The sequence below is a fragment of the Crocuta crocuta genome, unplaced genomic scaffold (genome assembly GCF_008692635.1).
Source record: "Crocuta crocuta isolate KB4526 unplaced genomic scaffold, BGI_CrCroc_1.0 scaffold30, whole genome shotgun sequence".
In the NCBI taxonomy this organism is placed as follows: domain Eukaryota; kingdom Metazoa; phylum Chordata; class Mammalia; order Carnivora; family Hyaenidae; genus Crocuta; species Crocuta crocuta.
In genome coordinates this window covers 12,065,504-12,081,003 of record NW_027528345.1, presented here as the reverse complement: position 1 = coordinate 12,081,003, position 15,500 = coordinate 12,065,504, and the positions used below count along the sequence as shown (strand labels likewise).

General features: G+C 49.4%; 1 protein-coding gene across 2 annotated transcripts in view; it reads right to left on the bottom strand.

The window, feature by feature from the left end:
• ACVR1B (activin A receptor type 1B) overlaps positions 1 to 14,132 on the bottom strand; it is a 15,863-nt gene extending 1,731 nt beyond the window's left edge. Inside the window, exons 1-7 of one of the 2 annotated variants that reach the window (XM_077753428.1) lie at positions 13,898 to 14,132; positions 12,872 to 13,120; positions 9,483 to 9,713; positions 6,617 to 6,784; positions 5,429 to 5,585; positions 4,113 to 4,237; positions 1,085 to 1,215 (exon numbers count right to left, since the gene is read on the bottom strand). In XM_077753428.1, coding sequence (XP_077609554.1) covers positions 1,085 to 1,215; positions 4,113 to 4,237; positions 5,429 to 5,585; positions 6,617 to 6,784; positions 9,483 to 9,713; positions 12,872 to 13,120; positions 13,898 to 14,072 — 1,236 coding nt within the window. In that variant the 5' untranslated portion in view covers positions 14,073 to 14,132. Of the gene's footprint in view, positions 1 to 1,084; positions 1,216 to 4,112; positions 4,238 to 5,428; positions 5,586 to 6,616; positions 6,785 to 9,482; positions 9,714 to 12,871; positions 13,121 to 13,856 lie in introns of both variants that reach the window. The other variant, XM_077753427.1, reaches the window with a different exon arrangement.
• Between the last annotated feature and the right edge of the window lie 1,368 nt (positions 14,133 to 15,500).

The following is a 15,500-nucleotide window of genomic DNA, read 5'->3' as shown; positions in this document are numbered from 1 at the left end:
CCCATGTGCAAGGACCAGGGTGGGCGGGGTGGGGAGGGAGCAGGACGGGAGCCCCTGAGAAGCCATCCTGTCAGAGGGGGAAAGCTACACTGCCACTGCCTGGACCACAGAGGCAACCCCTGCGGTCAGGCCACGAGATGGATTTGGAAGGTCACCTATGGACCTCTACTGGCTACTGAGGGCCACAAAGGTCCCTGATTGCTGTCCTAGGCCAGTGGTTGTCAAAATTTCAAAACCTGACTGAAAAGCTTGTGGGATGGGGGCAGCTGAAGACCAGCTCTTTCAGCCTCACCCTCATCCTCTGAGACCCTGACCAGAGGGCTCCAGGAACATTTTGGAAAATGCTGCTCTATTATGCAACGAGAAGACATCACCTCAACTGTGAGCTAAGGGACTGTGTTCTTAAGTGCAGAAATGCCCTCTAGTGGTTAGAGGCGCTAAAAGCACGGCCGGGAGGGCCCTGAAGACTACAATACCCCAGACTGCCATGTTTATTTGGAACCTGCATCATAAAATTTGTCCTCATTTCAATTATTTCCCCCAAATGCTGTCCCTGCCCACTTCATCTGCCATCTCTCCCGAATTCCAATCCTCCCTTCTGAGTTTTCAGAAAGGCCACCTGCTCACAGACATGCCTTCTAAGTCCCGTCCCGCCATTCTACACCCAGTCTGAGCTTCGCTTCTTTTATGGACCTCTATTCGACTCCTCCACAGAGCTCAGCTTATCCCTGTGGTTCCCGAGCCATCTTTCTAGTTAGACAGGTCTAACGGTGCCCACTCAGTTTCTATTTCTGTCTCTTGCTGACCACCTCTTATAGGTGTCTTGGGGACCAAGCCTTTTCTTGTGCCAGGCTGTCCATTTCCCAGGGGAGCCTACAGTGCCCGGGACAAGGCACTGTGGCCCCTCTGGGCTTCATCTACGACGGCACGTAACAGTATGGGAGTGATGGGGGTACGGTACCTCTGGGCACAGCCTCATTGTTGGCAAGCTCTCTCTTTTTCTTTTTTTAACTGGGAAACCCTTTTTCCGAAGTAGAGAAATCAGGCAGATGGAGAAGCCACGGGAGGCAGGGAAGCTTCCTACCTCATAACTCTGCCACCAGTTGGGGATGTTGGGACGTAGCTTCTGGTCGCATACAACCTTTCGCATTTCCTCAATGGAAGGGTCGGAGGGCACTAAGTCATAATATGGTAGCTGATACTCTTCATGGACTCCTGGGAGAAAAGAAAATATCCACCTGAGTTATCAACAGAAGGAGGGCATTACTCAAAAATCCATGACAACGCTCACACTGAGATCTGTAAATACCAGTCCCCACTAAGAAGAGCTAGGGCTCCAGGAGGGACTGGTGAGTTCAGGAATGGGATGAGAGATACACAAGACTAGCAGGGAACATCACTGTCATTCCAAAGAGCCGGCAAACTATCAAAGACTACTGAGGTCACATTATAAGGCACCAACTTGGAAAGCTCCGACTGGCTCAGGCAAAAGTAAGACTAATCACTTCAATGGAAGTGATTTTTATCACTTTTATCACTTTAAATCTACCTCTGCATTATACTTAAAAAAAAGAAAAAAAAAGGACACCAAAACCCTTAGTCACTTTTGTAGGAAAGGTAACAAATTCATTGTTTTGAAAAAAGGTAAATAAATGGGAAGACTCAAGTATTTTTCTTGGCTTCTCTATCCAAACTATGTATCTTGGTAACCAAATGGATAATTACAGGAAGTTTCTCTTTGAAGAAAAAATCTAGCTGATCTACGAGGGTTGACAGTATCAGGATATTGACAACTTTCAACCTCTAACAAATGTGGACATGAACAATGATCACCGATGGCTGTTAACATCACAAAAGAGAGACAATTGGCATCACGTGCCTTGTAACAGAAATGTGGGGGGAAAATATATATGACTCTAGTCATTAGATGTAACTATCATAGGAAAGTCACAGGAATAGAACATGTGACACCATGAAAATGTAACTGCCAAAATCTAGACAGGAAAACTTTATAGGATGAATGACCTGGCTTCTCAAGTAAACTGCAGAAGAAAAACAATGGAGGGGGACCCTATATATTACGAGAGACTTAAGATGTGTATCAGTCAACTGCAGTGGATGGACAGGATTTGAGCCCGGATTTGAACAAACTGTTTAAAAAAATTGAGGCAACTGGGGAAGTCCCAACACTAACTGATGTTAAATGATATTAATGTTCACTTTTTGAAGTGTGATAACTGTATTGTATTTAAGTCCGTATCTTTTAGAGCTATAAACTGAACTATGTTCCATGATAAGAAGCTAATCTGAAAAATCCAATGTAACTTTCCCATGCATTTTGTCCAGGAAAAATTCTGCTGTTCTGAGCTAGTAAGACAGATTTTTTAAAAATGTTTACTTATTTGTTGTTTATTTATTTTTGAGAGAGATGGAGACGAGCAGGGAAGGGGCAGAGAGAGAGGGAGAAAGAATCCCAAGCAGGGGGCTCAATCTCATGAACTGTGAGATCATGACCTGAGCCAAAACCAAGAGTCAGATACTTAACTGATTGAGCCACCCAGCTGCCCCGCAGAAGGGCAGATTTTTAAATAGAGTCATGGTAAATATCTAAGGGATGCTTAAGAACCTATGCTCTGACCCTAGTCTGCCAGCGTTTGAATCCTAGTTTATTAGCTATGTGATCTTGGACAAGTTACCGATCTCTCCGTGACTCATTTTCTTCATCTGACAAATTATGGCAGTAATAGTTTCCACTGCTTAGGTTTGTAGTACAGATTAAATGAGTTTATATACAGCGAGTGGTGAATAAACGTTAGCATAATTTAGGGGGCGCCTGGCTCTGACTTGAGCTCAGGTCGTGATCTCACAGTTTGTGAGTACAAGCCCCGAGTCAGGCTCTGTGCTGATGGCTCAGAGCCTTGAGCCGGCTTCGGATTCTGTGTCTTCCTCTCTCTGTCCCTCCCTTGCTCATGCTTGGTCTCTCTCTCTCTCTCTCTCTCTCAGAAATAAACATTAAAAAAATTTTTAATGTTAGTATTATTATAATACTTAGCCCCAATTTCTGGATGGTGTGAGAAGGAAAAAATTAACTTATTCCCAGTTTAAGACCTGTATGACCAGATTTTTAAATCTGTTTTCTCTGTATATAATGATCAAAATTTTAGGGGGGCCTGGCTCAGTCAGTAGAAGATATGACTCTTGAAATCAGAGTCATGAGTTCGAGCCCCACGTTTGGAGTAAAGCTCACTTAAGAAAATAAATTTAAAAAATTTCTAGATGTACAATTCCATGAATAATAACTGTGTGCCTACTCCATAATTTGGCTCTTACCAAACACATCAGAGATGAAAAAGGTCAGTAATACAAAAGAAGGTTCTGCTGGAAGACTTGCAAGTTTTTTTAAATTCATTTACTTTAAATTTAACTTATTTCATTTCCAATGACCTGGAATCTCTCATGTCAAAGATAAATCACTGTGGGGGAGGTTCTAGTGGTTCTTGAACATGCTCACGTGGCAGAATACTTGGAAGTCATTGTAAAATACTAATGTACTGAGTTAATGATAAAAAACGTTTCCTGCGAGATCTGATACTACTTTTTACTGGACTCTGACCTGGGTGAACAGGTGCAAATGCCAAAGATGTAAGAAAAAAATTACAGGAAGAAAAAAACCGCGTTTTGAGAAAATGCTATATACGTCAATGAACTTTCTGCTCTGAATTCAGAAACCACCACTAGTATTTTATCGACGAACCCCCACATTTCCCAGCACCGTGGCTGGAGAGCCAGCGTCAGAACACACTTAGTACCTCTCATGTACAGGAGGGCCCCTGCGTTAGTCCGGAACTCTTCCTGCCCAGGGCTTTCCCGACCTCCAAGNCCTCTGGAGCGGTTACCACCATTTAAAACACTACGCAACAGAGTCACACCCCCTTGTACAACTTCCTCCAATGTTCCCTCATCTTTAAGAGGCCCACAAGTGTGACGGACTCTGGCACCAGGCAGCCAACAGGTTGTAAAAAGAAGGGAGGCAGGAAGGCACCGGCACCCTTGGGTGATCTGGCAGCCTAGGCTGGGGGGCAGGAGCCAGAGAAGGCCATAAAGAAAGGTACCTCCAGAATTGCATCTTCGCGCGATCTCCCAATACACGAGCCCAAGGGCGTAGATATCTGCGCACTTGAAGGAGTCGAAGTGCTTCATATTGATGGTCTCGTCGAGCACTTCAGGGGCCATGTACCTGCAACAGCAAAGGAAACGAGATCAGGCATAGGAAAGGATTTCTTTATTGAAATCGAAGTTGTGATTCCGATTCCGGGGCCCTCTGAATGTGGGACTGCATCCCCTCAAAAATGCCCCTTGGGGACGAGCACGTGACCAATTCTCTGTATTGCAAACTCCCGTTTGGGATTAGAATCTAAACACTTCAGCGGTGGTCAGGCGCTACCAGGCTGCTCTTCTTTGAACCTCTAGTTTTGAACCATCAAAATGCATTTTAAGCGTGTTTTGATTTCTTGGCAGAGGAATTTGTGTTGTGGGTCACAGAGCAGTCACAGTCCATAATATCTGGCTGCCACCGGGGTCTTGGACTTTATTAAATGTAGCCACAGTGATGAGCTGAGTTTAAATTTCATTCTGAACCTCTTTTGTGATCTTACGTAATTATACATATGTGAAAATTAATTCTAGCTGATCATCAAAGTCTCCCTCAGTTCATTAGTACTACTCAAGCCACTCCCCGCCCCACCCCGCGCCCCCACAGAGTCAGGCAGATCAGGGGATCACCTCAGGCCTCACATTTTGGGGCCTGGGTAGCTGTACTCATTCACGGCAAAAGGGGAAAAGCAGCAGCACAATTTGGTGAAGTTCACAGAGATCTGACAGATCAACAGATCTCCTCTGCTGTCCCATCACGAGACAGTTCCATTTGCAACTCATGAAGTCGGTCTGCAGTCATAACTCCTTACCTCTTACTTCGCCTCTGTATGAAGTGGGAAGCGGGCCCATAACCCTACAGGCGCCCCCCATCTCCAGCCTATGTCACCTCTGCTCTAGCTTGGCAAACTTGCTCTCTAACCCCCAAGCAAGACACACTCCCTGCCTCCTCGGGGTCTCTGCATAAGTACCCCTTTGGACTGCACATCCTTCCTCCTGTGCTAGCCAAGCCTGGTGCTTGTCCCGCTTCCAAATCTTTTTCTAGACTCTCTTTCTCTGCCTCCCCTGCCCACGAACAGCCACGTGGATACCGTTCTATGAAACTGTGCTCATAGCACTTGTCTCTGTTAGATGCCACCAGGTTCAGCTCAGTTGTCTGACAACAAGGGCCAAACCCCCTTTTCTATGCTTCCTTCTCCTGCACAGATGGGAAGGGGTGCACAGGTGCTACTCAGTACAGGGGAAGAATGATGGCAAAGGCCCGGGGCCTTCTTACCGTTTGGTGCCCACCCTCTGATTTGGGGCAATGTCGATGGTGTCCGTAACCGCATCATGGCGGACAGCCAGGCCCAGGTCTGCAATCGCGCACATGCCATTTTTCTTCACCAGGATGTTCTTTGATTTTAAGTCTCGATGTGCAATTCCAGGCTTCCCTGACAGAGAAAAACATAGGGGTCTTTACAGAGAAACAGTATCAGTGTTAAAAGCATAGTCTCTGCATCCAGATTATGTGGGTTTGAGTCCTGGGTTTGCCTCCCATTAAACCAGTAACCCTAAAAAAGCGACTTAACCCATCTGCACCTCTTGCCTCCTCATCCGTAAGGCTACCCCAGTCCTTCCTTCATGGTAAGCTGAGGACTGAATGTATTAGCATAGGCAAGTGAAGACCTTAGCAGGGCGTGCGTATTAGTGGTTAGCACTGGCACTCCCCTGCCCCCACCCTCCCTGAACCATGTGCTCCAGGAAAGAATTGTTAAGGAATTCCAAGGAAAGCCGCTGCACTGGCTGGGGCCTCACCGTCAGACCGGTGAAGATAAGGACCGCTACTACATCCACGGGTGCTAGGAACAGGACCAAACCTCAATGGCCGGCGGCTTTCTGTCACTGCTGCCCTGGTCCATCAGGACTCAGGGAGCATAGCACGGCCACTACCTTGACGAGAAGCATGATCCCTCAGAGAACTGACAGTACAGTCAACAAACGAGGAAGCCTGTAGTCTTTTTCCTCCCGGAGAGCCTGCCAGGGCCTAACCCACCGCGCAGTCGGGAGGCCAGTGCGTCCCCAATGGCGGATGTGGGAAACTGCCGAACTGGTGCTCCTCTGCACTAGCTTGTTTTCTCTTCCGGGCTCCCTGCTTTTACCCATGGACAGTGGGCTCCTGAGGTGACAGCTGGGGACACTAGCTCCCCGACCAACACCCGTGCCAGGCTGTCGAATGACAGATGACAGGATCCTTACGTTCTAGAGCCCCAGAGGGAATTCTAAAGGCAGAGGTGAAGAGACCCCACTGGAGACACCTCTTGTTCTCAACTAAAACTTGAATCTCTCCCCTGTGGATTAGGCCGCAGTTCCTGAGGCCCACCTCCAGCTTCCTCAGTGAAAGAGGAGTTCTGGGAACTAAATCAGGATGGTACAGGCTTTTAAATGTACTCAACCTCCCTGCCCCTCGCCGGGGCCCACTCACCTTGGGTGCCCACAATCTCCATGTGCAGGTGTGCTAACCCGCTGGCCGCAGACAAGGCCAGCTTAATCATCCCCTCGATCGTCACCGTGTACCGGTTCAGGTAATCAAACAGAGAGCCGTGCTCATGGTAGTCCGAGACGAGCCACAGCTGTGTCCAGGTGCCATTATCTGCAGAGAACCACAGAGGAGTTCTGGAACAGGCACAACTACCAGCAAAAGGTTAAGCCAGGAAAGAGAGATTACGTGAATAACTCAAACTCCAACTGGACTCCTGAATGCATGCTTTCTCCTCCACACTTCCTGAGGCCCCTCTGCACCCATTTCATCTACACTTGTCCACCAGCGTGGGGCTCTGGGAAGGACAGAAGAGCAACATTCCTTCTCAGACCTGCTCCCTTATTTCTTGCGGGTGGCTGTCAGGAGTCTGAAAAAGGCCTACTCATCTACGCGTTAGAACGGGACTGGCCACACCCACTGCTGCCAAGGAGGAAGGCTTCGCAGACCCTCCTCTGGGCTCTAGACCCTGTGAGCACAGCCTAGCCCAGCAGCTGTCTCATCCAGAATGTTTCCTTTCAGTAGGCTATGGGCTCTCTGGGAGAAGAGCAAAGAGAAATGCATTACTGTATTTCAAACCAAAAAATGCCCCCCCCCCTTTTTTTCTGATTCATTTCGAGAGAGAGTGTGTGCACGTGCATATGTGAAGGAGAGGGGCAGAGAGAGAGAGAGAGAGAGAGAGAGAGAGAGAGAATCCCAAGCAGGCTCTGAGCAGTCAGCACAGAGCCCAATATGGAGTTCTATCTCACAAACCATGAGATCATGACCTGAGCTGAAATCAAGAGTCAGATGCTTAACTGACCGAGCCACCCAGGTGCCCCACACAGAATGCTTTCCAATGCATGAAGAGCACACTTCCAAGTATTCCAGAGAGGTCATCTTACCCTCAGAATGGGGTAAGAGCAATGGAAGGTGGATAGCACGGCCTCTTACATGGGGTGGGAGGTAGGAGGCAGTGAGTAGTGGGAAGGAGGAAGGAGAAAACGAAAAACCCGAAGCTGGCGATCTAATTAGGTTATGCTGTTGTCAATAGGAAGATTGGAAATTGGATTAAGATCTCCAAATTCCAGGCTGGTGCTAGTTCCAGGACACCCTACTATACTTATCATGCTAAAAAGGCAAAAACGAAGGAGTCCGATTTTCCTTCTCCCTTGGCCCTAATGTGAGTTTTTACAGCCAGATCCCCACTCACATGAGCTGCCAGAATCAATAAAGGGAGTGGCTCTTGGAAGAGCACCAACCGCGGCTTCTCTGATTACAAACAAGGGGTCCACCCAACGCACCACCTCTGCACTCCAATCAGCCCCTAAGTCGTGAGGACCCCGGCAGTAAGTTATAGTTAATAGGGAAGACGGCTTCTGATTCTTGAGGCTGTATGTAAAATTTAAATGTTATCAAAAGGTGCTCCTGTTTTTAAAAAGCGCAGCGCACTCAGAGGGAGTAAAGAATTCTCTCGTCCCCTTCCTGTGTTCGAGTCCGACCGAGCCTCTTCAGCCTGGGGGCAGTGGAGGCCATTATACACGCCCCCCTTCCCCGCCCAGCAATATGAGGAATCGGCAATCTGACGTTGTTTTCAGGAAGAAAAATAAATACTTAGCATCTTCCATAGGCTCTGTAGACACTAACTTCTAAAAACTGCCATGTCACGGGAGCAGACTGTCACAACAGAGAGCCTCTTCTAACATGTAAACGCAAACATCTCAGGGTTCTTCCGACTCCACCTGTGCCACCTGCCCATGTGTCTACTGTCCCCTCTACCTGGAGGCTGTGAGGGCAAGAGAACTATGTTTTGTTCTCATCTGTGGTGATCGAAGCAGCTGGGGGTAGTCACTAAATGTTAGCGGATTGAAGAATGAAATTCCAATCACTACCCACTATCTCAGAATAGACTGTAATCCTCTCAAAAAGGCCCTTCATGATCTGGGGCCTGCTACCTCTCCACCCCCAGAGCCAAACCACGTTACCTGCAGGGTCCCAAACGTACCTCCCCTCGACATGTGTGTCTTAGAGTGCCCTTCCCACTGATTCTGCTTCCTGACCAACTCCTGCCACCTTGGCCTTGGTCGAGCTCAGGCACAACCTCCCTGACCCCCCTCTCACCCCCCCAGCTGTGCTCAGCAGAACAGCTTGCTGTTTGATTACTTCCTATAATCAACTGATCAACTGTTCATTTACTTTTCGCTCTGCTAGTCAGTGAGGCCCTCCCAAACAAGGATGTGCCTGGCCGCACAAGAGACTCAAAAAGTAAAGGAAAAATCAGAAGAAAGAGGAAGGGGGCACTCAGGGGTCTCAAGTGCCAGTGGACCAGACACCGGACCTGAAAGACCACAGGGGAACACCCCGGGGGTAGCCAGGCCATCCCTGCCCCTGCTCCACGCTAAGTGTGGATGATGCCGGTTATGTCAGAGCGTGGACCATGTGCTTTTCTGGGCTACCCTTCCCTGGCAGGGTCCAGAGCCACAGTTCTTCATTCTGGCAGTTTTCAGGGCACATTAGCTAGAACCCCTCCAGGGGCTCCACTAGGGTGAGGGGAGGGGGTATGAGGGATGGGAAGTGAGCAGGTGGGCTAAGAGGTTTATCTCGTTTACCTGCTTAGTAACTGCTTGCTTCATAGCCTGGCGTTCTGTATAAGCTTTTCATAGAAGAAAAGTTGGAAGAACTAACAGCTTATTCAGATTCTCTTTCTACTGGTAATAACCATGAAGGCAAACAGAGCCGGGCAGTCCCACAGCGGTTCCACTTCCCCAGTCACCCCTCCACACAGGACCAGCACTGGCTTTGGGACACTTCATATCCAAACCCAGCTCTTTACCTTTGTTGTCAGCAGCAATGAACCCAAGGATGTTTTCATGGCGCAGCATGACTGTCTGGTAGATCTCTGCTTCCCGGAACCAAGAACGTTCTTCACGAGAAGAGAAAATCTTCACGGCCACATCACCACCCCTCCAGCGGCCGCGCCACACTTCCCCAAACCGGCCCTTGCCAATAATCTCCTGTAACACGATGGTTCGGGCCACGGTGCGCTGGACAAAAAGGGGCAACCCTGTGGGCCAAAGAATGGAAAGAAAGCTGACGCTGTAAATTCGCTACACGCTGCAACTCCCACCCCAACTGCCACATCGGAAAGGCCATTACCACTCAGCGCCTCCGCTCTGCTCTGGTCCACTGACCATGGAGAGCTGAGGCTGCCCCTGTACCACGTGCAGGTGAGCCAGCAGGGGTGAAGGCAGGTGGAGACTGGGAGGGAGCGAATACAGAAAGGGAAACGCATGCGACTAGCTGTGCCTTATCTAAGCGATTTCTCCTTTTAGCTAGTAGGGATGACAGATTTGCACACAATGTCTGACCAGATTCACCAACTCTGCAGCTGGCCTCTTGTGGGCCAGTCTACCCACATCTGCTTTATGCTGACTGAAGAGGAAAGAGGGCAAGAGAAGGTGAGAGACAGGGCTTGAGTCTGAGGGGGTGCCTCTGGCCGTTCTGCTCCATGGCCGCTAGAGGGCGGTGCTGTGCGGCCCATGAGAGCCAAACTGTGGGCCTCCAAGGCTCCCACCTCTCTCCAAAGAGCTCAAAGCTCTGCTCACAGGTCAAGCTCCAGAATCAGAATTCGGTACCAGCCATGCTTATCCTAAGATTAATATTACTGTCTTTGTAGGGCTCATTATTGCTTCATTTGCCTCATTCAGCAGTCTCCCTATCTATCCAATCACACTATCATGACTGACTCTGAACTCTCACTTCCTCCCCCAGACCAAATAAACATGTTATTAATCCCTAAGTCCTGTGGATGTGGACGCTTATTAGACACTAGGCACTATGATCAAAGCTTTAGATAAATTATCTCATTTCCTCACACCACCTATATAAGGTAGATGGTGTTCTTATCTCCATTTTACAGATGAGAAAACTAAGGCTCGAAAGGGAAAGTTAAGGGGTGCCTGGGTGGCCCAGTCGGTTGAGCGTCTGATTTCGGCTCAGGTCATGATCTCACAGTTCGTGAGTTCGAGCCCCGCATCAGGCTCTGTGCTGACAGCTCAGAGCCCGGAGCCTGCTTCGGATCCTCTGTCCCCTTCTCTGTCTACCCCTCCCCTACTTTCTCTCTCCCTCAAAAATAAACATTTAAAAAACGGGAAAGTTAAGTAACTCATCTGAACTCACACAGGCAGCAAGTGGCAAAGAAGGGGTTAAAATCTAGAACTGTAGAACTCTCTGACTCCAAAGTTAATGCTTTCAACTACAACACCAAGTAGAATCACCAAAATGTCTCACATCAGTCCCCTCCTCTCCAGGCCCTCTGTGCTCGTCTGAGTTCTGGCCCTTCTTTAAAAGACTCTCAACTGGTCTTTCCACCTCCCTCGTCACCCTGCTCCTGCCCTGCACACCCACACACAGCCCTGCCTCACCCTGCCCTCCCTAACAGGAGGTGACTGGTAAGTGAGTGAACTCACCCTCCACACCATTGCCGGAATTCCTGCCACGGGAAAATACAAACATTTACTTTGCCGCATGAAAACTTGCAGTGGCTGCCTCTCACCTTGCTGGATAAAGCACAGCACCCGAGGTCCTTCCCGGGCCACCGGGTCTGGCGTGCCGGTCCCCGTCCTCCAGTTGGACAGGCCGCGCCTAAACACAGGGTGAACTTCCGTGCCTTTCTGTCCTTTGGTTCAAGGAGTTTTCCTTGGGCTGGAACGTTCCCCGTCCTCTTACTTCTTTAAACCGCCAAGTCAGTCTTCAAGACCCCTTTAAACCCATCCTCCCCCATGAAGCCCTTCCCAGCAACCCCCACTCCTCTATCCAATCTGAGGCCAGCTTTTTTCATCTTTGTTTACCCTGCATCGCCTGGAGAGACTTGAAAGTTGCACAAGCAGCAAGGACTGATGACTTTAAAAACCACAGTATTAAAACTCCAGCACCTTAGAAGCTCTGCATATCTGGGATTAAGAATGGACTAGACCATCCAGGGCGAAACAGTTATTCATCATTTTACTCCGATGACTAAGTCACCACTGCGGACCTTCGCGAGCTTCAGCTAGTTCTGATCTTAAACAAGGCTCCCGAAAACCTGAGCTCCCCTCCCATGACAGCAAATCAAGTCACAGAGCCAGCCAGGCAGTTCTAACCACTGCCCTACCTCTTTCAGCAAAGAACAAGACATATATTTTCTCTCTTCCTAAAAATATGCAGCTTTTAAATATATCCATCATTCTGGCACTCTCTACTGCAGAGCTTAATAAAGGCAAAACCACTGAAATTCAGGAGATGTCACAGCTCAAAGTATTCCTTGTGTTCAAGGAGGAATGTCTGCCCAGGACTGATGGCATAATTTCTCTACAGAACAACAGTCTTGTCACATGGCGAGGACACCTACATAAACACGTACAAAATTCTCACAATATGATTCTGTGTGTTTAGCTAGAATGGCGAGAGTGACCTTTGCAGATGATTTCTTTTTTTTTTACAAGAACAGAATCCCACCATCACTAAATAATTGTTTATCTTCATAAAAAGACTCTTTTGTAGTCATTTCACATCTAACAGCCAGCTGAGCTATACCCTGAGACCTGAGTAACCCCAGTCCCTTTATCCTGAATTCTGGGCTCACGTCAAGGTCCAGGGTTTGGTTCAATTCTCTTATCTGAGACAGACTCGGTTACCAACAGGGAGTACAGGAAATGGAACCGATAGCGTGCCGCGGGCCCAAGCTGCCTTTATTTAACCTCCACCAAAAAAATCCTTGGGCAACTGGTATAAGTCAATGATTCACCACAGCCCAGCTCTCAGCTTCACTCAATGTCCTTAAAGTCCCCTTGTGGTTGCTCGGAGATCAATGATTAGCTGTCACCACCTCAAGAGAAACCCGGCACACTCCTGCTTCTCCAAAGGGGCCTTAAATTGAGCACTCCACCGCTCAGGTGGAACCAGGTGAATTTTAATAGATGTGCAGTTACAAGACTTGAAAAGAGGCAGGGTTTCTGGAATGGAGAGTTTTGCACTTGACCTTTGGAATCCCAGGAACTGAAAGACTTTCTGTGAACCCCTTATCTTTTTACAGATCAGACACCACAAGAGGGGGAATCGGGAAACCAGACGCCTCAGTGCTGGCAGAAACCAGTGCAAGGCCCAGGCTTCAGAAACGCTCTGTCCTGCTGGGAAAACAGCACCGAGGACCAACGATCGACGCGGTCGCCGAGGAACCCGTACCTGAGCCGGACCCCGACGTGGAGAGGTCGTACACAAGGTCCTGGAGCGTCTTGTCTTTGGAGAGACACATCTCACACGAGGGGTCTTCCATATCCAGTCTCTGGCGGTTGTGATAGACACGCTGATGATAGTTAATGACAAGGAAAACAATGATGATGATGAGAAACAGGAGGAACACTGGGCCAGCAATAATGCCTACCAGCTCCACGGGGCCCCACATGGAAGGGTGCTCAGACTCCTTGAGGTGACCTGGGGCAAGCGAGAGAGGAGAGGGAAAGAACACAGTAAAAACATGGGAAAGCTCTGGCCTTATTTGTCCCCAACCCCTCCCTGCATGTGAGAATAGCCTTTCGCTCTCCCTGGGTTCAAGGTGCCCTTGATCTCCCAGTCTTACTTACTGGGCTATGTGTCTGCCCTGCGTTCTCAAATGCAAACCTCTCTAGTGAATGAGCCCTTTTCAACAGTCACGCTCACAAGCCACCGTGTCACAGCCTGCCTTTCGCGGGCCCCTCCCGCCTCAGTGTCCCAGACAGACGCCAGGTTCTGCTTCTCCACTCGTAACAGCCTTGCTAAGCTCTGCAGCTTCAAGCGCCCCCTCCTCTGATCTCCCCAGTAATGCCTTCTAAGCGGCACATGTGCAAATGGGTGCCAGCTGATACTTCCCAGCCTCTCTTCCTGTCCTGCCATCACCCTCCGCTGCTCTCCCCGCAGCTGCCTGCACGTACCTTTCCGTGGGGACCCCTGCCTGGCTCTCCTGCTCCTCACCAGCCGCCCGTGGCTGCTCGGCCAGTCACCAAAACGTGGCTTCCCCCTCTGGGACAACCCTGACAGTCTGCCTCCCTCACCCTCTTGTCTACAAGTCTGGCCTGGGAAGAACCCCATCCCCTTGTCACCTTAGGGAAACATCAAAAAGGAACCTTCACCTATCACCAAGCAAAGGGATTGGGGAAGAGTAGAGAAGGATGAAATGACAGGGGTGCCCTACCTCCAGGATGAGCCAATAGTCCAACAAGGGTGTCCACTCACCGCTGGGCACCCTGAGGTCGATCCTGTTGCAGAAGTCGGTGTAGCAGCAGTGGGTGTTGCGGAGATCCTCGGAGCTCAGGCAGTAGAAGGGCTTCCCGGCGGGGACCAGCTCCACCTTGGGGATGCAGGTGCGCACGTGGTGCTCCATCCCATCCAGGTTGAAAATGGAAACCATGCAGGCCCCATCTGTCTCACACGTGTAGTTGGCCTGCAGGCAGCTGGTGCACGCACACTGCAGAGCTGCGGGACATTGGGGAGGACGCTGACATTGACGGCGAGACCCTACCCTAGGTCCTTTTCCAGACTCAGAACACTGGACGCTCCCAAATAAGGAGCTTTTATAGAGGCGGGGCCGGAAAGCGGACGCCGTCAACGGGAGCGCAGACTTCCCACCTGTTTTTTCAGCTCAGAAACCAGGCTTGCAAGCCTACCATTTTCTTCTAAGTGCCCTGTCTTATGCCTGTGACAAACACAGAAAGGACCTTTTAAAGTCTGCCTTAGACCTATCACACGTTGTTTGCGGCTGGGAAAGAAGCCTTCCTTTAAATAGATGCCTGGGGACTAGAGGAAGTCTTTCCCCTTGGGGGACACAATAGAGGCCACCACCTCCTGCTCACCCCTGCATCCTCCATCCCAAACCAGCCAGGCTTCCTCGCTTGACCACGGCTCACCGACCCCATCTCCCTCTCCCCGGCGCTGGGCATGCCCACCGCCTTCCCAATGCAGTATGCATGCTCTCACACATCCTTCTGCTGCAGTGCTTTTTTTCCTGGCTACTTCTCACAAATCCTTTAAAACTCAGCTTAACCATCACTTCCTTTGAAACGCTTCCCGCCCACGAGTCCAACACCCTCCTCCTCCCTTTAGTCCACGGCAGGTGCACCTCTCATGAGGGGCAAAAAGAGTAACCTCCCAAGAAGAAAAATATTAATACCCTCCTCATTAAGTCACTGTGAGGATGAAATGAGCTAATATATAAGAAGTGCTCAATAAATTCAACCTACTCTGGAAGGCCCCTGTATATCACTTTTAAAATATAGTATCTCTTGGGGCGCCTGGGTGGCTTAGTCGGTTAAGCGTCCGACTTTCACTTAGGTCATGATCTTGCGGTTCGTGGGTTCGAGCCCCGCGTCGGGCTCTGTGCTGACTGCCAGCTCAGAGCCCGGAGCCTGTTTCAGTCTGTGACTCCCTCTCTCTCTGACCCTCCCCTGCTCACGCTGTTTCTCTCTCTCTCTCCTAAAAATAAATAAACATTTAAAAAAAAATATATAGTATCTCTGTCTATCTATCCACCTATCTATCTATCCATCCATCCATCCGTCTTTCAAATAGGCAGTGTATGCAATCATCTCTGGAACTAATGAGTTCTGCTGGGTGTGTTTTATACCGAAGTGTGCCCTGTTGACAGGAAATTACTGTAAATGAATTTGGCGCCTCTGAAAGCCAGTTCAGCGGCCCTGGAATCCGAAATCCTTTATTTATCCATCTAACAAGAATAGCACAGACAGCAGCAGTTGCTTCTCCCCACCGCTGTCTCCCATGAGCCTAACCTAGCCCTGACCTCTCGGAACCGGCAGGAGTGCGGCCGTGGCCACTAGCACAC